The sequence below is a fragment of the Sciurus carolinensis genome, chromosome X (genome assembly GCF_902686445.1).
Source record: "Sciurus carolinensis chromosome X, mSciCar1.2, whole genome shotgun sequence".
Lineage (NCBI taxonomy): Eukaryota > Metazoa > Chordata > Mammalia > Rodentia > Sciuridae > Sciurus > Sciurus carolinensis.
The window spans coordinates 24,806,121-24,828,405 of record NC_062232.1 but is presented as its reverse complement, the minus strand read 5'-3'; the positions used below and the strand labels follow the sequence as shown (position 1 = coordinate 24,828,405).

Below are 22,285 nucleotides of genomic sequence, written 5' to 3'. Positions count from 1 at the left end.
TTAATAAGTACTATAACTTATATTAGATCAAGGTCAAATGTAGGGTGCCTTATATAGGAAAGAGCAATGTTGATTAGACTCTTTAGAGAAGTTTGTTGGGAGAGTAGAAGAAAACATTTTTCTAGAAAGACATTTTGTAACAGTTAAGTAAGACGTACAGCTATGGTATTCCACATAGTTTAGCTGTGTAAACAAAGGTGTAATTGAAAGACTGTCTTGTTTACAAGCCAGTGAGGATATTTGTGTGTGTGTGTGTGTGTGAGAATTTACTTAAGATTTTTGGAGAAAAACTGATTCAGTGCCAGCAGGGTAAATTAAGTGACTTAAAATATAGACATTTAAATTGCATTTGATTGGCAGTGGGGAAATTGTTGAATCTTACAGAGAAGAGATGATGAATTTTGTGTTGTGTGATTAGGAATAGGAATTTGATATGATAGTTAAAGATGGGTAGAGAAGAGATTATTTTATTTTCTATTTTTTTTGTGGTAATTGAAATGATAAAGGTGTTAGGATAGCAGTTGGGTGGCAGGAGGAGGCAGCCTGATTCCAGAAGTTTTCTTATCAAAATAGAATTGCCTGGAAGTAGTAACAGATTGGATACTTATTAAAGAAAAGAGAAGAGTTATAACATGCCGTCTAGATTTGAAGCTTCAATGAAACAGATACCATTCAACAAAAAAGGAAATTACAAATTGCTCTGGGCAATAGGGAATAGATCTGAATTTTATTGACATATACTTATTTGTAGTTCATCTTACAAAAATTTATTTTTGGCAGCTTATATAGATGTATGAACTTACATACCATAAACACATATTTCTCATTAATCCTCTCAAAAGCCCTGTGAAGTATTATTATTATCTCCATTGTGCAGATGAGACTCAGAGAAAATAGGTAATTTGCTCACATGGCATAGGATTTAACTGTAATTTAATGCCTAAACCAGTGATTTAGTCCCTGAACTGTACTTTTTTCCTTGGAGGTGACAGTGGCATTTTGAAGACAAAATGCCCTAAGGCATTTGAAAAGGGGAATTTAGGAAAGATTTCAGAGTCATCTACATGGTAAAAAGATTACTTGAATTTTGATTGCACTTTGCAATACAAAGTACTTGGGGGCAGGGTAAGGTTCTTAACTTCTATTCCTTCTTAAATCTGGTCTTGGAAGCTTTCAAGATACAGTATCTCATTTAGTTCCCCTACAGCCCATGCAACAGATACTATTATTGTTTCCTTTAAAAATGAAGAAACTGAAGCTTAGGAAAAGTGAGGTTACTTTCCCAAGCATACAGGGAGACAGTATAATGATGAAGCGAAATGACTGTAGGGTCACATGGATCTGGGTTTTAATCCTTAGACCTTTGGTATCCTTACTTGTAAAATGGGACTGAAATAACAATATCAAAGTTGAAGGTCGTTATATGAGAATTTAGGTTTTTCTTGTTAACACATGGTAAGCACCCAATAAATGATAGCCATTATTACTATTATTTTGCTGGAAAGTCTTGGCTATAACTCGAGCCCATACCTTTCTCCTCTCTATCCAGTGTTATTTCCCTGGTACAATAGTCCCCTCCTGGAAAACAGTGAATGAAGCCAAGGATTTGGAAGAACTCAAAGGGAGAGAAATGTGGGAAAGTCGGTAGATAGATTGACTAAACACAATTATTAAAAAAAAATTGTGTGTATACAGATTTTAAAAAAATCAAACATTAAAAGAAGGTAGTATGAAATATAAGTCTCCCATCCGATCAGTCCCACAATTCCATTTGCCAGAGGCAATTAATAGTATTGTTTCTTTCTGTAGAGGTTTTATGCATGTACCTGCAGACATATATAAAACTATGCCCTTTTTATACGTTGATTGCCATCACCTTTTATATTTTTATTATTAAAGCTTTTTTTTTTATTTCTCTGTAGAACAGACTGATGAATTGTGAATAAAATCTTGCTCTCTGGAGAGTTATGCTAGTATCTTCATGAGACAGAAACCCAGAAACAAATGTCAAAAGTCTATTATCAGGGGCTGGGGTTGTGGTTCAGTGGTCGAGTGCTTGCCTAGCATGCATGAGGCACTGAGTTTGATCCTCAGCACCACATAAAAATAAATTGAAAAAAAAGAAGGTATTGTGTCTATCTACAACTTAAAAAAAAAGAGGTATTATCAGCAACTAGTGGCCTTTAAATCAAACTGGACAACCATTTATAAAAAGCTTTATAAATTAGTCTCATAACTTCTAAAACAAACAAATCATCATTCAAATGAGAAATTAAAATTATCGTCAGAAGTACAGAAAGGATGAATTTATTTTATAAGCTGGCACACTTAAGGAAGTTGTCTGGGACCTGGCTTAATTCAGTATTAGGCCTGCTGCTGTTCTTTATTAAAAAAAAAAAAAGTTCATATCCTCACTTCCTGACTTCATCTTACAATACAGTCTGCTTTAGAACACCCATGACTTTATGTGTCAGCACTATTTAGGAGGAGCTAAATCTTAAAAACTTAAGAAGATTCCCAGGGTCTGGGAAGTACTCTAAAACGGGGAAGTTTAGACCCTGCTGGCTTCTGGGAAAATTTGTTTTCCAGTCAGATACTTGTCAAGGTTAAGGAAATTCATGGGCCCTCTGTTCAAATTGGGAGCAATTGGGAGCCCTTAAGCCCAAAGAGTAAGTTTGAAGTCCCACTTAGAATGAGCCTTTGTATTTTGTTCTCTGGCTCTGTCAGGAAAGGACTGCTGTGCTAGGAGAGAGAAACACTTGGCTTCTAGTCTGTTTTTCTCCTGATTAGGGAACCCAGAACAGTTTACTAAGAACTTGCTAGTCTTCATCTTTATCTTTTGGAAAAAGGAAATTAGAGATTTGGGGTTCTAAGGTTACCCTAGTACTTTTTAATAAAAGTTATATATTTAATTTATGTATAAATTTTATATTTAATTCTGTTATAGTTACATATGTAAATTATGTCTATATATCTCAACTAATACCCATAATGAGGAGATAGAGATAAGTTAAAGCTACCTGAAGAATTCAATTCTTTTTTGTCCAGTATCCATTAAATTCTTCAGCAGTCTGGCAAGAGCCACATTTCCTGCCTTGGGACAAGATTTAGGCCTTTCTGAACTTACCCTTAGGCTGTGTTCCAAAAGTTTATTTGTAGTTAGTTGCTTACAACTTGGAATAAAATGTTATAAGTGGTGGTTAGGTCCCCAAGTCATGGGATCTTATTTAACCCTCACAATACCTGATGTACTGTACTGTGTCAATAAAATGCAGCTACATGTTTCTGTGGAAGCAGAGTACTTTTTATGGTAGAAGTGGTGGAAACTTGCACTGCAGGTGTTGATTCCTCTATTCCCAAACCTTCTCTGGGTAAGGACTAGACATTTCATCTTTAGTGTACCAGTGACATTTCTGGTCTCTCTGCCACCCCATTGATTGTCCAGTTTCTCTCTTTGTTTTCTTTGTGCAAGGGTTTCTATGATGGCTCAACTTCCCCACCCACCCCTCACCCCTTGCCCCCTTCCCTGATTCCATGGTTCTTCTGAGTCTCCTACCCATTACTCTTATGCTAATTAGGATTACTAGTTGTATTATTTGCTTTCCATTATTATAACAAAATACTTGACAGAGGCTTCTTAGGAGGTAAAGAGAGATTTATTTTGGCACACAGTTCAGGAGGTTCAAGTCCAAGATCACAAGACCCCATGGGTTTGGGCTTCTGGTCAGGGTGGCACACCATGACCAGAGTCCTTGTTGGAGCAGTAGTCACATCTCCAGAGAAATAATTGGTGGAGTCCTCCAATGCTCCTTGAGGGCATTCCCCCAATGACTTAAGGACCTTCAATTAGGTCCCACCTCCTAAAGGTCCCCCTACTACCAAGTATTACCACACTACTTACCAGTTACCTTCAATCACAGAACCTGTATGTGGGGGGTACTCACCCAAACCAGTATCTGAACCATAGCACTATACCCTGGTCAAGGAAAGACATATTCTCACATGGCAGAGAAGTGGGAAAAGCCATTGAGAACATTGGTTGTCTATGACCTCGAATCCAGAACCTAAGGATGCAAGCTTCAGAAATTTACCTTTCCACTTCTGAATCTCATTTTGTTTATCTCTAGTGAGGCTGGTTATACAGAACTCAGGGCACTGTAAGGACTCCATTGCATCAGGTACATGTAGCATCTGTTCTTGAGGGCTCAGTGAATGTTGTCACTCCTTCTACCACTGACCTGTCACTTCTGTTTTTCTTTTAGACTGTATGGAAATACTCAGATACAAAAACGGGCTGACATAGAGTCACCTACATAAAAGGCTGCATGTGGGTGTGTCCACACAGAGTGTGTCCCGGGGAATAAAAGCTGGGTCAGATAAATGTCAGAGGAGAGAGGACGAAAAGAGGTAGAAAAAGGGAGGGATGGTTTCTCCCTGCTGTGACATAGGAGACAATCAAAAAGTGTGAGGTGGGGTGGGGGCATCCATGAGGTGGGCCAGAGAACTCAGGAATCTTCCTTCTTCTTGGTTTGATCCCTCCAGAAGTGATAAAGTGAGAGAAACCTTGCTTTATACCAGCAACTTCCTTAGTTTTGTGGTGACCAGGATGTGTCTTGGGCCTGGGGTGTGTGTAACTCAGTGGTAAAGCATTTGCCTAGCATGTACAAGGCCCTGGATTTTATCTCCAGCACCACAACAAAAGATAAATAAGTAAAAAAGTCTTATGACACTGAATATTTTGTTTCTAGAGTCAAGTGTATTGTGCACACACACAATGGTGAATTTTTTTATTACTTACAAATTGGTGTCTTGATTAGGATCTAGTCATTAGTATCTAGTCTCCAGAAAAATTAGCACATAACTCTGAAAAGAAAACATTATTCTGTGTCATGTTTCATTTTATACATGTCCTATCATACCTAGGCTTCTGGATGAATGGGCAGTTTGAGACAGTCCACCTGTTCCTTCCCCATTGAGTACACAAAACAGAAATGAGTGTATTTTTACTCTGTTCCTAGACGCGTAAATATCTTGCTTTGTGTACTGTCTTGGACTAATTATTCATGTTTAAAGATTCAACAGATTTTCTTCTTCCAACTCTCAACAATAACAAGTACAATAACAACAACACCAACAAAAACCCCATTTATTTTCCTTAATAAGATTAAAGTGTGAGTACCAGCCCGAGGCAGAAATGTTGCAAAAGCTTTTTTACAAGATGGTTAATTTGCTTTTCCCATGATAATTAAGGTCAAATTTCCACTGAGTTCAATTGGCATCCATTTTATTTGTGAAGATATTGGTGATGGATGGTGTACAGGGTGGATGTTGGGGACCAGAGAATTGAAGAAAGGCAGACGGAGGATGCAAATCATTTCAATCAGAACCTAAAACTTATTCTGCTTGATTCAGGGTAAATCAGAATTTTATTTGAATTTTAGGGCCGTGGGTGTAGTTCAGTGGTAGAGCCCATATCTAGCAGGTGAAAAAACCCGAGTTCAATCCCCGATGCCAAAATAAATAAATTTGAGTTTCAAAACATGGATGGTTGAAAGCTACCAAAACTTTTTTTTAATAGCATTTATCTTAAGAGTTGAGTAAGGAGAGATGCTACTTTATTTCAAATGGCTAGTTTAACCCTTTGCAGATCTATTTATGTCTAGAAGAGTGCTCTATCTATTTAAATTCTCTATTATAAAATTAACTGTCACACTGGTTTATTTTTTTGGACCTACCTGATAGCAAGACTGGGCAACTCTGTGACTCAGTCTCTCCTTACTGCTAACTTCTTTTCTCCACCCCAAGGAAGACAGCAGAGGATGAATAATGCTCTCTATTTAGTCTAAAAGAAGAGGTTTGGAGACAGGGAGTAGAGAGCTATGGAAATGAGTTTCACAATGCCATCAGAGACCTGGGCCTCTGTTCATTCTGCTGTATCATTTATAGGAAGTGGAAGTAACTTTCTTTTTCTTCTTCTTCTTTTTTTTTTTTGGTGGTGCCAGGGATGGAACCCAGGGCCTTGCACATGCTAGGCAAGCATTTAGAGCTGAGCTACAGTTGTAACCCTAGCAAGTGACTTTTTTTTTGATACTGGGATTGAACCCAGGGGCACTTTACCACTGAGCTGCATCCCCAGTCCTTTTTATTTTTTTATTTAAGACAGGATCTCCCTAAGCTGCTAAGGGTCTTGCTAAGTTGTTGAGGCTGGCCTTGAACTTGTAATACTCCTTCCTCAGCCTCCTGAGTCATTGGCATCACAGGTGTGCACCACCAGTTTGGTTTAGCAAGTGATTTCTGACCTCTTGCTTCCAGATGACTGCCAGAAGGAGAAAGACTTTCACTGTCCCTTTAGGTATCTTCTGAAGCATTGGCCAAAACTGGCAGCATGGCAGACTGACTAGATTAGAGAATTGAAATCTTCCAGCCTTTGTAGTAGAGAAAGGCCAGGAAAGAAGTTGAGTGCCACAATTAAATATACTTGAATCATCTATCTTGTTAATGAGCATTCTCTGTAGGTCATTTTTTTTTCTTTCTCCCTTTAGTCCAATTCTTGTGTTTGTTAGGATAGATCTTAATGTCTTTGTTAGGTGTATTTCCAGAAAGAAGCCCCCAACTCAGGCTATAAGGAACAAGCAACAAAATAATTTGAATGATTTTTCCATAGCAGTGGAAAATTAAATTACTTGAAGAAAAATCAGATGTAGAATCCATGTCATCAACAGTTTAAGCCTGATCAAAGCAAGGAAGTTCCTTTCACAATTTAATTCTATTCAAAACACATTTATTGGGACTGGGGACATAGCTCAGTTGTAGAGCCCTGCTTGCCCAGCATGTGTGAGAGGCCCAGTGTTCAGTCTCCAGCACCGCTTAAAAAAAAGAAAGAAAGAAAGAAAGAAAGAAAAACCCAAAACAAAAAGCCATACTTACTGAACACCACCATTAATTACCCTGGATAGATGCCAGAGATACATTAATCCAACATAATTTCTTTAGAAGTCTCCATTTCCTTTGCCTCATTTTCCTTGCATATAAGAATGAAATATTATAAAGCTATTTCTAATTGGTTATATCAGTCACTCTTTTCAGTATTGCTATAGATTTTATTTTATTATATATTGAGTATTTAACCTTAAGTAAGCCTGTGTGGGTTTAGAAATTAATCACTGTTTCATAAAATAACATGGATTATATGAAACATTTTCAATTACATTAACCTTAAAAATGTTTACTGGAATACAGCCTGTGTTCTTGAAATTAGTTTTGTGTTTGGTATATAAAAGTACACAATGGTTTATTTGCTTTGTATGGTTTTGTATATACATAAGCACACTCAAGACACATTTTTTGCATCACCAAACTTTAGTCAGGCTTCTGAATTTTCTCCTTGGCCCGTCTGTGCACTTTGTTCTAAAACCCAGTTTTTGCAAGAATCTTGCCAAGTCAGTTTAACAAGAACTGCCTGTGCCCCCATCCGATCCTATCACCCTCAATATCTGATCAAGTTCTTCATCCTCTGCCATCCCCCAGGTGATTTCTGATCACCCTGGCCTGTCTTCCACCAGAACCCTGTTGGGTAGTTTTAACCAGAATCCTATCCCTGATGTTTCCTCCTGGTAATTTTCCACCCACCAACTCCTACCTACTCCTTGGCTGTAAATTCTCCCATGTTCATTCTGCATTCAGAATTAAGCCCAGTTTTCTACTGAGGTCCCTTTCCCCCTATTTCAATAGTCCTGAATAAAATCTGTTTTTGCCATATTAACTACTATCCAGCTGTTGTTTTTTCTTTGACACTCACAACCAGAGTTTTTCTTCGTTTTTGTTTTTGTTTTCAGTACTGGGGATTGACTTCCAGGCCTTATGCATGCTAGGTGAGCACTGTACTACTGAGCTACACCCCTAGTCCTTTTTAGTTTTCATTTTGAGACAAAGTCTCACCAAGTTGCCCAGGCTGGCCTCAAACTTGTGATCCCCCTACCTCAAACTCCCAAGTAGCTGGGATTACAGGCATGCGCCCCTGTACTTGGTAAAACCAGAGTTTTTTATGTGTTTATCATTTGACACATCATCACAAACATCCAGGATATGTGTACTGATTTGTGCGGTAAATGTATCTTTTTGTTTTCCACAGTAATTTATTTTACTTTTTGCTGTGTCGGGGATTGAACCCAGGGCCTTGTACATGCTAGGCAAGTGGTTTTACCACTGAATCACATCCCCAGCCCTCCAAAGTATTTTAGAAGCCTTAATCTTTAACCCCTATACTTAATACACAGGCCTATAACAGTTACTTAAATAACTGTTAATTGACTATTTAAAACATATTTAATTGTCCTATCAGGAAATATAGTCAGGAGACTGTAGGTGTGGGACTGTCTTCAAAACATCTGTTCTTGCACTGGAAAAGTAAGTAAATTGTGGCAATATTTTTGGTGGCACAATCATTTAGTTTGAATGCATTAGTTAAAGGTGGAGTCCAAAGAATTAATAGCTGGAAAGTTTTTGGAAAACCCTGTAACAACTGTTTCCATAGAGTAATTTGAGTGAAAGCCAGATAATAGCTAGTTATTGGAGGGACTCCATGCTTTGACATGGGCCTGAAAAAGACAGAATGTAACTGAAGGGCAGATGTAAAGTTTTTGGGAGAATAAGGCAGGGTGGTCTGACTAAAGTTAGAATCTAAAAAGAACTACCTCCTGGGGCTAAGCTGGAAATTTAAATGACTAAAGGTGTCCTGATGGGAACTGGGGCAACCTGAAAACTGCTGCTGGGGTCAAGGAAGACTATTGTCATACAAGAATGTGGGCCTGAGTTGTCATGGTCCTCAGGTTCTTCCAGAGAAGTTAGACATTGGGAAATCCTCAGATTTTTAACTAATGACAAAGCAACAATTTAAAAAGCATCACATGCACCAATACTGCCCAACCATTCAAAAACAAAAATCTGCAAACCGAATTCAACCAGTTTCTGACCTCTGATCTGTTACTGGAGGAGTAATTGAGAGAGATTTGTGTTTTGGGAGAAAGATCATATATTGAAATCTTGGGAGATAAGGGTGTAGAATGTAGAAGTAAACTGAGAAGGTACGGGCCATGTGGGAATGTTGGCATTTTGAATATTTAGTTGAGACTTTGTAAAACTGGAAAGGCAGAAAGGTGAGGTTAGCATTAAAGCAGGTGAGGAAATTTATTGCTGTTTATTTTCATCATTAAAGCAAATATTTCACAAATTCTCCAACTGAGAGATGATGGTAAATTCAAAACAGATAAGTGTCAACCACATGTTTTGCAATCCTCAAAAATTAGACCACAATATTTTTAAGAAATGCTCTGTGAAGTTGGTTAGATGGAAAGCTTTGCAAAGTTATACAAATTAAGTCACACTTGGTAATTTTTAGTGCCTTATTATAAAGAGTAAAATTGAGTTAAACTGGTTCTGCCCTGGAGAATCTGGGATGTGTTCACTTACCAAGAGAAAGTGATAAGATTTGTTAATTAAAGAAGTTTAGAATAGAGGTAAAGGAGATTAAGGTAAATTTATAAGTTCATGTAGTTCTGAGAGTTCTAAAAGTAGTCAAGTTACCCATGAAAGGATTGAGGAAACTAGGAGAGTTGTGACTGAAGGTTTGGAGCCAAACAAAGAGAGCAGTGTCCTTCTTCCCAACAGTGAGAGTGGCCTGTGTGACTCTAAGTTGCTTGTCAAGAGAGAGACTAGAAGGAAAGCATATTGACTTGATTTGGTGTGGTTAAAATCGGATGGGGTATAATGTAGGCCTGCATGGGCAATGCCCTGGGTTCCTTCCCGAGCACTACAACAAACAAACAATAACAACAGAAACCCTATGGAGTTGATGATGAATATGAATGACTGGAAATTGAGGATCAGTTTGATTCCTTGCTGAAGTTCCAGTTCCTTTGGAAACAAGGAAGGTAGATAAGGCAGTGCTTAGGTAGAATAACTTTTAAAATGGCAGAACAGCTAGATGCAGTGGTTCATGCTTGTTATCCCATCATCCTGAGAGGCTGAGGCAGGAGGATTGCAAGTTTGAGACCAGCCTCAGTGACTTACTGAGTTCCAGTCTCAAAAAATAAAAAGGGCTGGGGATGTAACTCAGTGTTAAAGCGCTCCTGGGTTTAATCCCCAGTACTGAAAACAAAAAAGGGACACAGTAAATATGGAATTCAGGAGCAGAAAATGAAGGGCAGGATTTTTTTTCTTTTGATATGGTGATTTGACACAGTTCCACTTTTAGTTCCTTCTCCCACTCCTCAACTTGATTGCTCCTTAACATTTAGCCTCTTGTGGTGGCCAAGCAGGAGGTGGCTTGGAAGCTTGGTTACATGGGGTGGAGGAGAAGATGTTTAGGGCTTTGAAAATTCCCATTTAAGCCTTCTATTATCAGCCATAATTCAGCCTTCAGAGGATCCTGAAACATCTAATTTCTGAAACGTTTTGGCTACATAAGTTAGCATGCTTCTTGTTAGCTCCTCCCAAGCTCCTTGTCCCCCTTACCCTCATCAGTGTAGTTGAGAATTTCTCTGGTCTCCTAAATTGGTTACCGTCAGATCATTTTCTAAGTTTCCAAGATATAGGAGCTCTGATCCACTTTCATCTCCTCTCCTATTTTATTTCTTTCCTTTTGTGTAAATGTCATTTTAAATTTATGTTCTGTCATCCTAGTAGAGTTTAAGGAATAATGAGAGACAAATGAGTCTGTTCCATATGGTGTGTTTAACTAGCAGTCCCAAGACCCTATGTCCTTAATATGATGTGCATGAGCTTCCCCCTGTGTACCTGCCAGGCCTTTTCTGGGGCCACTCTTCCTCCTGACTCTGGGATTCAGCGCTATTGGCCTTCTAAGGATTCCTTCTGGCCCACGCTCTCCTGTACTTCAGAGCTATTTTCGCATGTGCTGAACTATTACCCTGCTATGCTCTGCCCACTCCTTACCTGGCTCGCTCCCATCATCCTTCACGTCTTTACTTCAACTTCACTTTCTCAGGGAAGCCTACCTCGTGTGTGTTTCCCAAGGAGTACAGACTCATGGCTTCCCGTGTGTTTCCTTTACAGGGCACATGAATATTTGACTATTGTCATTTTCCTTCACTAGACTGCAGACTCAAAGAGGGCAGTATATTCCATGTCCTTGGCATGATTCCTGGCATATCATATATAATCAATAAGTACTGAAAGGATTATGGATAGATGAATCTCTCTTTTCTTTTTCTGATCCTGGAGATGGAACCCAGGGCCCTATGCATGCCAAGCAAGCACTCTACCACTAAGCTACAACCCTAGTTCAAGATGGATCATTTTAAAAGCTATAAAACACTTTCATTTTTTGTACCAGGGATTGAACCCAGGGACACTTAACCATTTAGCCATATCTCATCCCCAGCCCTATTTTGTATTTGATTTAGAGACAGGATCTAAGATGGTTAGGGCCTCTTTAAGTTGCTGAAGCTGGCTTGAGATCTTCGTGCCTCAGGCTCTGCTGGGATTACAGGTGTGTGCTACCATGCTTGGCATTATAAAGCACTTTTGCCTGAAGGGTATTTCAAAATCATTAGTGGTATTTTAAGTCTATAACATAAATGCATTTAAATAATAATATTTTCAAATTACTTTTATTAAAATATAATAGATAAATAAAGTAACTAATGATTAAGAAAGGCTTTTTAGTAGTGGTGCATGCCTGTAATCTCAGCTGTGGCAGAAAGAGTGCAAGTCGGGGGCCAGCCTGGGCAATTCAGGGCAACCTTGTGTCAAAAATAAATAAATAAATAAATAAATAAATAAATAAATAAATAAATAAATAAATAAATAAGACAGGGATGTTACTCAGTAGTAGAATCCCCTGGTTTCAGTCCCCAGCACCCATGCATGGAAAAGAGGGGCATCCATCTACCGAGAATTATCCTTATGGTGTGTATGTGTGTGTAATTTTTTTTCTGGGTAAGGTTTTGGAAATTAGAATCCAGAGCCTTCCTGTTTTGAAGCTTGAGTAACAGGAACATGGCACAGCAGTGTCTATATGAATCACCTCTCTATCTGGTCAGGTCTCGGAATTGATCCAAAAGATACATAGTTTCCCCACGAAAAACCTTCATATTGATCATTTGTTGCAGAAGCTGCTTTCTCAATGAATCTTCCAAAGCAGCTAACAATGAGCAAAACTCATTTGAATTTCAACTCTTCCACTATTACAGTGTTGCTAAGAAGTGGTGACATTGTGCTGAGGAAGGCCAAGCAAGAGGTTGGAGCCAGAAAGGCCTTGAACTGTTCACAACCAGGATTTTGTGCTATCTTTTATTTCATACTTGCAGTTCTCAGTGGTTTTTTTGTTTGTTTATAACTTCTTTCTGTCTTCCTCAATTCTGTCTTCCACATTTTGTGCCACACTTGATACTTTATTAGAAGAATTTTAGAAAGTCACTGGTGGCATATAAGTAATGGCACTTCACATCTGGAAACATAACTTGCCAGTAATTATAAATTCACAGACTGGGCTTTCTGTAGTTCATGTGAGTATGAATGCGTAATTCCCATTTAGCTGTGTGTGTGTGTGTGTGTTTATTTTTTCCCCATTTAAGTAAAGCTCTGTGTTGATGAGGTTTTAATGAGTTTAGATTTAAAAGGCCTCAAATATGTCTAAACAGCTATAGGCTTAGTATGATGTGTTAATGTTCTTCTCTCGATAATGCTTTAGAGGTATGTTCCAGAATTCCTGGTCTGTTTCTCAGTAGTTTCCAATAATTCTAATCTTCTGAAGTCTGTACATCTTGGCTTAATTTGCTTTTAAGCCAGATTTGATTCAAATCAGTCATTTTATCTCAAGTCTCATTAGGACCATTGTCCATTCTGGTGAGTTTAGGCTGGCAAAAATAATATTTGTTATGTGGAGGACCCAGAGAACATTCTAGGAAGAATGAAGCTGGGGAATCATAGACATTGTATTATATTTTCAAGTTTGCCATTTTTATAGGAGCGTGTGGAAGGAGACTGCCTTGTTTTGTCTTTTTTTTTTTGAAAAATTGGAAAATCATTTAAATAGGTATATAGTAGTTTAATGCACATTGACTGCTAAGCATTGGATTTGGGACTGTGCCAGGAAATATCATAATTTCTCCTATTTTTATTTTCACTCATGATCACCTGGGAGATTTGGATTAAATTTTCTTCTGGGAAATAGAGTTGGTAGGAAAATACAAAGACCACAACACTGATTTATCTGTTGGAATGATCTTTAGCCACACAGCTCTTTCCACTTATTAAGTTTATGAGGTCATTGTCATTCTTTCTACCTAATAGATACTAATAGATAAGCATATTGAAACTTTGGATCTTTCCAGAAAGTCTCCAGAGGCCATTGGAAAGCTGGACTATAAACATTCCTTGTTTTTTTTTTTTTTTTTTTTTTTTTTGGTACTAGGGGTTGAACCTAGGGGTGTTCAACCACTAAGCTACATCCCCAGCCCTTTTAATTCTTATTTTGACTCAGGGTCTCACTAAGTTGCTTAGGGCCTCACTAAGTTGCTGGGGCTAGCTTTGAACTTGAGATCCTCCTGGATCAGCCTCCTGAGCCACTGGGATTACTGGCATGCATCACCAAGCCCAGCTACGCTCCTTGTTTATTAAATTTTGGAGACCTCAGTTCAGTCAGAGAAATCGGAATTTTGGCAATGTTATTAAAAGGCAGAACCAGTTATAAAATTGAAAAAAGGGGGCTTAATGTTTTCTTTCTGTAATATCTTATAAATTTTCCCATGACTTAAACATGCTGTGTTTACCAGTATTTTTGCAAGAGCATATCCAGCATGTGCAGATTTTTGACTGGAACTTGATCGGTCATTCTTTTCTGGTGAATTTGGCACCACCTTCCACTACTACCTACCACAGAATGAAAGTAAAAAATCATAAAACAGAAATATTTACCAAAGTCAGGAGAAGTTCAGAGATTAAACAAAGAGACAAAGAAGTCTCTGTTACTTGTTTTGTGTCTCCAAGTAGGAGGTGAGTGGGCTATCATTGGTAATTGAACCTGAGAAGGTAAATGGTTTGATGTTTGCCCTCATTCCTTAAGTTTCTAGATTTCTCTATTTCAAGGCTAGAATGAGTCCCAAATAAAAATAATGCAAGTTGGGAAGAGGAATGTACAGTTCAGCATTTTTATCCTTCTGAAGTGCACTTTCTACCAGCTGCCATGGAAACATGGTGTAACTTGCTTCTTGGATAGTCTCACTCCTCTTGAGTTCCGGCTGTGAGAGCTAGTGAGCTCATTACAACTTGGATCAGAGTTCTGGAAAGGCAGCTCCCATGGAAAGTAGAGGCCAGTCTCCCATGGGCCACAAGAATGAGGGGCTTTAGCATTACCAAACTGCATGCATTTTTTAGCTACACAGTCATCTCAAGCGTCAGCCCAGGACAACTTCACATTGTTTGCAGCTGTATCACATCTTGAGGATTCTGTGTGCATCCTACACGTCTTCACAAGGCAGAGACTTATCTCTTCCAGCTGTAAGCCAGAGGGAGTGGTGCTGCAGATTCCTAGCAACACATGCATACTCAAACAACACAGGCGGTAACTCTTTTTTTTTTTTTTTTTTTTTTGGTGCTAGGGATCGAACCCAGGGCCTTGTGCCTATAAGGCAAGCACTCTACCGACTGAGCTATCTCCCCAGTCCCACACAGGCGGTAACTCTTGAGGAGGACTTTTAGGGCACCAGCACTCCTTTGCAGATCACTGATGATTATTCAATATAAATTGGTATGACTTCTGCAGCATGATGTTGGAGAGTAGCCATTTTTCCTGCTACTTTCTTCTGATCCTCTTGAATCACTGTTTTGAAGATGGGTTGAGCTGTGGCGCATAGAAAATGGGTGGCAGAAGGCTTGTTCTTTGCAGTGGGTTGGAGGTACTATGTAAGGGGTGTCAGGATTGACTAGAGGCTGAATGTGTCATGATTAGATTTTCTAAGAGAGCCAAGTTTGAACTGCTTGAAGGAAACTGAGAGCACTGCTAGAGCAGGGTTGTTCCAGATGCTGTCTCTTGATACCATTCCACAGTGATCCACTCCCTCAAAGAATCAGATCATCCTTGCCTCTTCCTCTTGGGTCTTTAGCTCCTGGAATTTGCCAATTCTTCTATGAACTGTGAGATTTGATGAAGTGCCTGACCTCATTTAGACCATTTGTTTTGAATTCTGAATAGAACCAGGAAAACTGGAAAGGGGAGTTCAAATTGGAGTCGCAAATCATAAGAGAGGGATCTTGGTATTATGAAAGAAGGAAGATAGGAAATTAAGTGAATAAGAGTCCATTAAAAAGGAAGATTAAAAAGAAAGGAAAACAGAGAAGTCTTGTGCCACTAACTTCTGTCAAGATGTTTGGTTGGCACATAGCCTGTACTCAACATTTTTGTACAAGTAAATGAATACAAGAAAATTTGGGGTTGGAGGCTCATCCCTTGGAAACTGCTAGAAACTGTCGTTAAGGGAAAAGTGATCTGTATTTGACCCCAATGTGCGTTTCTGTGTCTCTACATTGCTTATTTTATAAAGAACCAAGGGGATGCAGTTCTGAGTGTGTGTTAAGGAGCTCCATACTAGCAAGCATAGGAAAAGTCTGGTCTCACTGGCGAATGGTATTATACCAGTCTGGAGGGGGAAGACAGGAATTGGTTTTTGTGGATTAATGCTATAAGACAACTCAATTCTTGCCATGAGTTGGTTGAGACCACTCAAAAAGGTATCAATGATTGGAGAAAAAAGACAAAGGGAGAACCATGACTCTTAGGGGAGAAAGAACAAAGGAAAATCAGTGAGACTCAGATAAATCAAGTTCTACTTCCAGAGAACAAGGCCAAGGGAAAAAAGTTAACTCGTTTCGAGAAGAATCTGTACATTTAACCTTCCAGAACACTCTTTAAATGCTTTAAACTTATTGAATATCTTTTGTTGGTAAAGGTATGATAAATGTTTCCTAGAGGTGAGTTTTTGTCCCAATTGACTATTATAATAGTCATAAAATAATCTCCTAAAAGCCTACAAATGGAACATAGGATGATAGAAAGAAGAAGAAGAAAAAAAAAAAAAAACAGGTTTTGTGCAAAGTTTATGAAGTTTAACATCAAGGAACAAGAAAATTTATTAAAAATAAAGACTCAGTTGTACTTGAATGTTTGTATTAATTACCTGGGGATCTAGTTAAAATGTTGACATAGATCTGGGTGGGACCTGAGATTCTACATTTCTAATAAGCTCCAAAAAGATGCTGGCTGGTGTCCTTGGTCCTTGAATCACATTTCTTCTATTAAGGACTGATGTTGGTTCTCTTTGGTAGGCTTTGGTAGCCACCTTGGTTAGAGGTAGCTAAGAGCTGCCTTCTTATCCTCACTTGAGCTGCCAGGTTATAATGGAAGCAAGTCTCAGAATAAGCTGTCACATTTGAACATTTATTAGCTAGTGGGCACAAAATAATCTTACAGCCTGTATCAAAGGCATAGTGAAACATCAGTTCTGCCTTTTGTGATGTGAGAAACCCAGAGTCTTCATGTGTCCATCTCAGTGGTTCTCAAAGTGTGTTCCCAGGACCAGCAACAACTGCATCACCTGGAAATTTGGTAGAAATGTACATTCTCAGGTCCTTCCCAGACCTACTGAATCAGAAAATCTGAGGGTGGGACCTGGAAGATCTGTATGTTTAAGCCAGCCCTCCAGGTGATTCACATGTACACTCAAGTTTGAGAACCATTGATCTCCTAGCAGGATTGTCAGTCATCTAATTGAATTCAGGCAACCAAGAATCCAATGAATCACAGCTGGATTCATTGGCTAGTTTGGAATCCAGCTTAGGGCACCATTTGTAAAGATATAGGACCCGCTAGATTTTTAATGTAAAGGTGGGAAATGTTTCTAAATCTTTTTCAGATCTCATATTTTGCAAACTACTAACATCATCAGCGCAAGCTCATCTAACATTAATTAGGATTATTAATGAAACCCATGGTGTAATAGGAACTAAATATAGCTGAAGCACTTACAGTGGCCGCCTCTGGAGTGAGGCTTTTTGATTAATTGCTAGCCAACCACCCCTAGAGTGTGCATTCCTGATTAAGACAACTGACCGCCTCTACAGTGTACCTTTAGCTAACACACTCATACATCATATTGTACTGTCCACGTGAGGGTTTTTTTAAACACTTAAAATGTACTTTCTTGAGGCATAATTTAAACACCATAAAATGCTTCCATTTTAAGGGTATGGTTTGAGTTTTGACAAGCATATACACTTATGTAACCACTGCAGCAATAAAAATATATATTTCAGTCACCTAGAAAATACTGTGTTCCTTTGTGGTCCGTTCCCCTCCCCCCAGATTACCATCTATACTTTAGGTGAGTTTTGCACATTTTACAATTTCATATAAATGGAATACCCAGCTCAGTGTTTTTCAGATCAATTTTTATTGTTGCCTTATCAGTAGTTACTTTTCTTTTATTGCAGAGTGGTATCCTTTATACAACTGGACCACAATTTGTTTATCCATTACCCTGTTGGTTTGTTTCTGGTTTGGACATTCATGTGCACATCTTTTTTTGTTTGTTTGTTTTTTGGTACTGGGGATTGAACCTAGAGGCACTTAACCACTGAGCCACATCCCCAGCCCTTTTTTAAAAATATATTTTATTTAGAGACAGGATCTCACTAAGTTGCTTAGGGCCTTGCTCAGTTGCTGAGGCTGGCCTCGAACTTGAGCAATCTTCCTCTCTCAGCCTCCCAAGTTGATTACAGGAGTGTACCACTGTGCCGGGTTCATGTATACATACTTTTGCGGCCATGTGATTTATAAACTGATTTTCCAGAGTTGTATTATTTTGCATTCCCCTCTAGCTGTGTATGAGAGTTCCAGTTGCTCCATATCCTTGCCATTTTTTGGTATTGACAGTCTTTAAAAATGTTTTATGGTGAATAACTTAAATTACAGACATTGTTTTCTTCCCCCTAATTTAAATTCAGGCTTTTATGTTTGGTTTCTGCAGAGGCCATAAAGCTAATAATGTTGACCTAAGTGACTTGGATATGAATTAAATTAGTGCCCTTTCCTAACAACCTATTAGAATTGGTTTTATGGGTGCCATTTGATGATGGCACTTAGTCATGTTTGTCAGTATGTTTTCTTTCATTGTTTTGTTCATTTATTCATTCAGTCAGTGCCCTAGCTGTATTAGATTTGCTTTTTCAGAGACATTTGTATATTAAGTTGCTGGGAAATATGACAGAAATGGGTGACACAGTTTTTTGTTTTTTTTTTTATTTTTTTCAGTGCTTGGGATTGAACCCAGGGCCTTTACTCTACCAACTAAGCTATATCCCTAGCCCAGTGATAGGGTTCTTATCTTCAAGGAACTTTTGGGACTTGTGTTCCTGAAATACACATAAACAGAAACACTAGAAAAGAACTGTAGCACAATGTATATCAAGATTTGGGCAAACTTGAATAAGGGCATCAACTGAATGTAGCTTCCTGCTAGGTGAGTCAGGTAGACAAATGACTATAGAAAATGGTAGAATAAGGGTTTGTAGCTCAGTGACATAGTACTTTTCTACAATGTTCAAGGCTCTGGGTTCAATCTTCAGAACCTAAACAAAACCAGTAGAAAAAAATTGTTGTTACTCTATGCTGAATATAACAATAATTGATCGCACCTTAGAATAATAAAGCAAGTTGTTGGCTAAAGAATAAAAAATGACAGTTAACAGGAATAAGTTCAGGAAGTCTATTCTACACTATGGTCTATATAGCTAATGGCAATATATTGCATTTGTGAAAAATGCTTAGAGAATGGATGTTAAGTATTCTCACCACAAAATGATAACTACATTAGGTAATGCAAGTTAATTAGCTAGATTTAACCATTCTATGTATATAGACACCTCAAAACATCATGTTGTATTGTACATGATAAACATGTAATTCAATGTTAATTGTTTTTATTCACCTTTTTTTTTGGGGGGGGGTACCGGGTATTGAACTCAGAGCACTTGACCACTGAGCCACATCCCAACCCTGTTTTGTATTTTATTTAGAGATAGGATCTGAGTTGCTTAGTGCCTCACTTTTGCTGAGGCTGACTTTGAACTTGTGATCCTCCTGAACTTGTGATCCTCCTGCCTCAACCTCCCAAGCCACTGGGATTATAGGCATGCACCACCACTCCGACCTCCTAGTTGTTTTTACAGACAGACAGACAGACACACACACACACACACACACACACACACGTCAGGTTAAAATGTTCAAAATGTTAACATTGGATGATTTTTTTAACTCAATTTTGTATTTTCCCGTAATCTTTACATTTTCTACAGTGAGCATGTATAACTTTTCTATAACCACAGGAGTTGTTATTTTACTACATGTTTACTGAGTTCTTTTAGCTATTTCATTAATGTATTCTGTGTTCTCTTTAATCTTGGGCAGCAAAGATTCACTGCAGTAGATCCAGATTATAGCCTAGAAAGAAAAACAATGCCTGTCCTCCTTTTCCCTCTTGGGAACAAGGACTACATGAATGCCTCTGCAGGCTCTGCTACTGGTCATCCGTGACAGAACTTAGCTTTCCTGATTTTCAGAGGGCAAAGGAATTTTTTTTTCCCCCTTAACCCCAACTCCAAAATTTGGAGTGTAGGTACAAGATTTTTTTTTTTTTTGCTAGTCTATTTTTATGGTTGTTGGCAAATCACTGGGGGTTTTTGCCTGTGCTTTCTGATGAAATTACAAATGATCTTTGTTTCCCCCCTTTTTTCCTTCAGCTGACCTGAATAATGTCAGGTTCTCAGCTTATAGGACTGCCATGAAACTCCGAAGACTGCAGAAGGCCCTGTGTTGTAAGTATTATCCAGTACTTAAATATTTTGATGATTTTTCTTTGCTTAAAAATAATAAAGTGGACTAGAAGTATTTTCACTGGGGCAGGGGTGATACAACTGTCACAAATCTTATTCCAACATAGAATTTACTCTTTGCTATATCCTTGGCCTAGTGTTTTTCTAGACCACTTTGTTGTATTTAGAATTATTCCCATGAATATTCCTTAGCTCCTGATGTTAAGTTGATAAGATATTGATAATTATGATATTCCCGCTAATAGCATTGGTATCCATAATTATCTGTATGAAACTCGCATTATCTCCCCATTCTATCTTTGTTTCTTTTTCTTACAAAGGGCATTTAGTATTAGAAGTTTATGATGATCTTATCCAAATCAAGTTCACAGATGTGTGTGGTTTATTGGATTGAATGCTAATGTACCAATGAATGCTGTGATTAGGAAAAATGACTGGATTGCTGTTTGGTGCTTTTTATCATATATTTGTGGGTAAATCCTGAAGTGTTATGCAGGTCTTTTTATCAGATAGTTTATGTATATGTCTATGTTATCAAAAAGTGAATTATGGTATAATATTGTTTGTCTATGTACATTGATGATATGCCCATGAAACAGATGGGCACATCCCCTACCATAAAGGGATTTACAGTCTAATGAGGGATACCAGGGTGTCTATAAAATCTGGAGACATAGGCAGATGTATGTATAAAGTCATCAAGAATGTCCACAGTTGTTAAAAACACTAAGTGATATTGTCTCTATTTTCAGGCTTGATGAGCACTGAGGAAATTTTATGGACACTGACAATTTCAAGGTTATGCATTTAGTTGTGTGACAGTGGAAGAATGGGGTTGGGGTATTGTGAGAATAGCTAGCTGTGTAGAGAGGTTCAGAGAAGGTTTGGTTGAAGAGGTGATGTCTAAGCTAGGTGAGTCCAGAAGGGTAAATAGAGCTCACTCTAGGAAGAGTGTTCTAGTCAAAAGGAAGATTATGATCCAAGGCCTGGAGCCCAAAGAAAGCATGATGCATTTAGGAACAGAAAATACTCCAGCATGGCTAAAGCACAGAATTCCAAAGAGGGCTATTGTGAAATCTTAGACTGGAGAGAGAAGGAGGAGGCAGATTGCGAAAGGCTTTTCAAACCCAAGTTAAAGAATTTAGAGGTCAGTGGGGAGCCATTCAAGACATTTTGGCAAGGGGATGACATGATCGGATTTTCATTTAGAAAAATCATTCTGGCTGTGAAACAAACCAGATTGGATTGAAGGATTGTGCAGTTAGCTGACAGGAGAAACCTGTTGCAGAAATCAGAACCAGCAATATGGTGGCCTGAATTAGCAAAGTAGGAAGGGAAACAACTGCAGAGAACTTAGAAATACTTAGGAGATGGATTTGATTGACCTAAGTGATTTATTTGATGTGGTGAGTGAAGGGTGTCAAGGAAGACCCTTAGGTTCCTGGCTTGGTCTTCCAGGCAAGTGGTAGACTTGTCTGGTGGAGTTGTGAAGCTGTGGTACTCACAGAAGAAATATACAAAAAACATTAAGGAAGCATCAACATGTAGATGCTACTTATACTCAACTATGGGGAGGATGAGATGACCCTAGCATATTCAGTGAGAAGGGTTATTTAGAAGAGAGAATAAGCAAACTACTAAAAGGACTGCAAGGAATGGCCAACAGAAGAGAAGGAAAATCCCAAGAGGTTGTTGTGCCACTGCATGGGAAGAAAGAATGGAACTGTCAGTAGGGTGAGATGTTGCTCAGACATTAGGATGAAGTTGAAGACAATACCCATTGGGTCTAGAACCAAAGAGGTCCTTAGTAAATTTGGTATGACTTTAGAGGCATGGTAGAGGTGATGCAGTAAAGTCAAAAGCAGATCAAAATGGGAATGTAGAGATGGTTGGTATGGACAGTTCCTGGAGAAATTTAATTGTGAAGGGGAAGGAAGATGAGGATAGCTAGCTGAAAGGGGGCTGAGGAGTTATTGAGACACTCAAGTGTATTTATAGGAATGTGAGACGAGAACATGGTGAGATTAAACTTACTGGCTCAAGAGGAGATGATAAAAATGTTCATTCTCAAGGGATATGGGCAAGTAGGTGACCCAGAGCTTAAGACAAGGGAGAGATACCACCCTTCCACTATGATGGATGGGACAGAGGAAAAGACACGTGCAGGTCCAGGTAACTAAGAAGCTTGGTAGCAGGAAGGTGAGGGATGCCCATCTAAAGGCATCTATTTTCTGTGTGGAGTTGGAGGAGAGTCCTTGTGATTCACTTGAATGTGGAAGGTAGGAAACTGAGGTTGGGCCTATCTTTGTGGAGAATAAGAGAGAGGGCTGTGTTAAAAGCCAGTATGATGACATGTGCAATTGGTTAAGTGGTTTAT

The 22,285-nt window shown here is 38.6% G+C and overlaps 1 protein-coding gene across 8 annotated transcripts in view; it reads left to right on the top strand.

Moving 5' to 3' along the window:
* Positions 1 to 22,285, top strand: part of Dmd (dystrophin) — a 2,099,091-nt gene that overhangs the window by 1,976,573 nt on the left and 100,233 nt on the right. For all 8 annotated transcript variants that reach the window (XM_047536255.1, XM_047536256.1, XM_047536254.1 and 5 more), the window contains one exon: positions 19,816 to 19,890. In XM_047536255.1, coding sequence (XP_047392211.1) covers positions 19,816 to 19,890 — 75 coding nt within the window. The remainder of the gene's footprint in view (positions 1 to 19,815; positions 19,891 to 22,285) is intronic.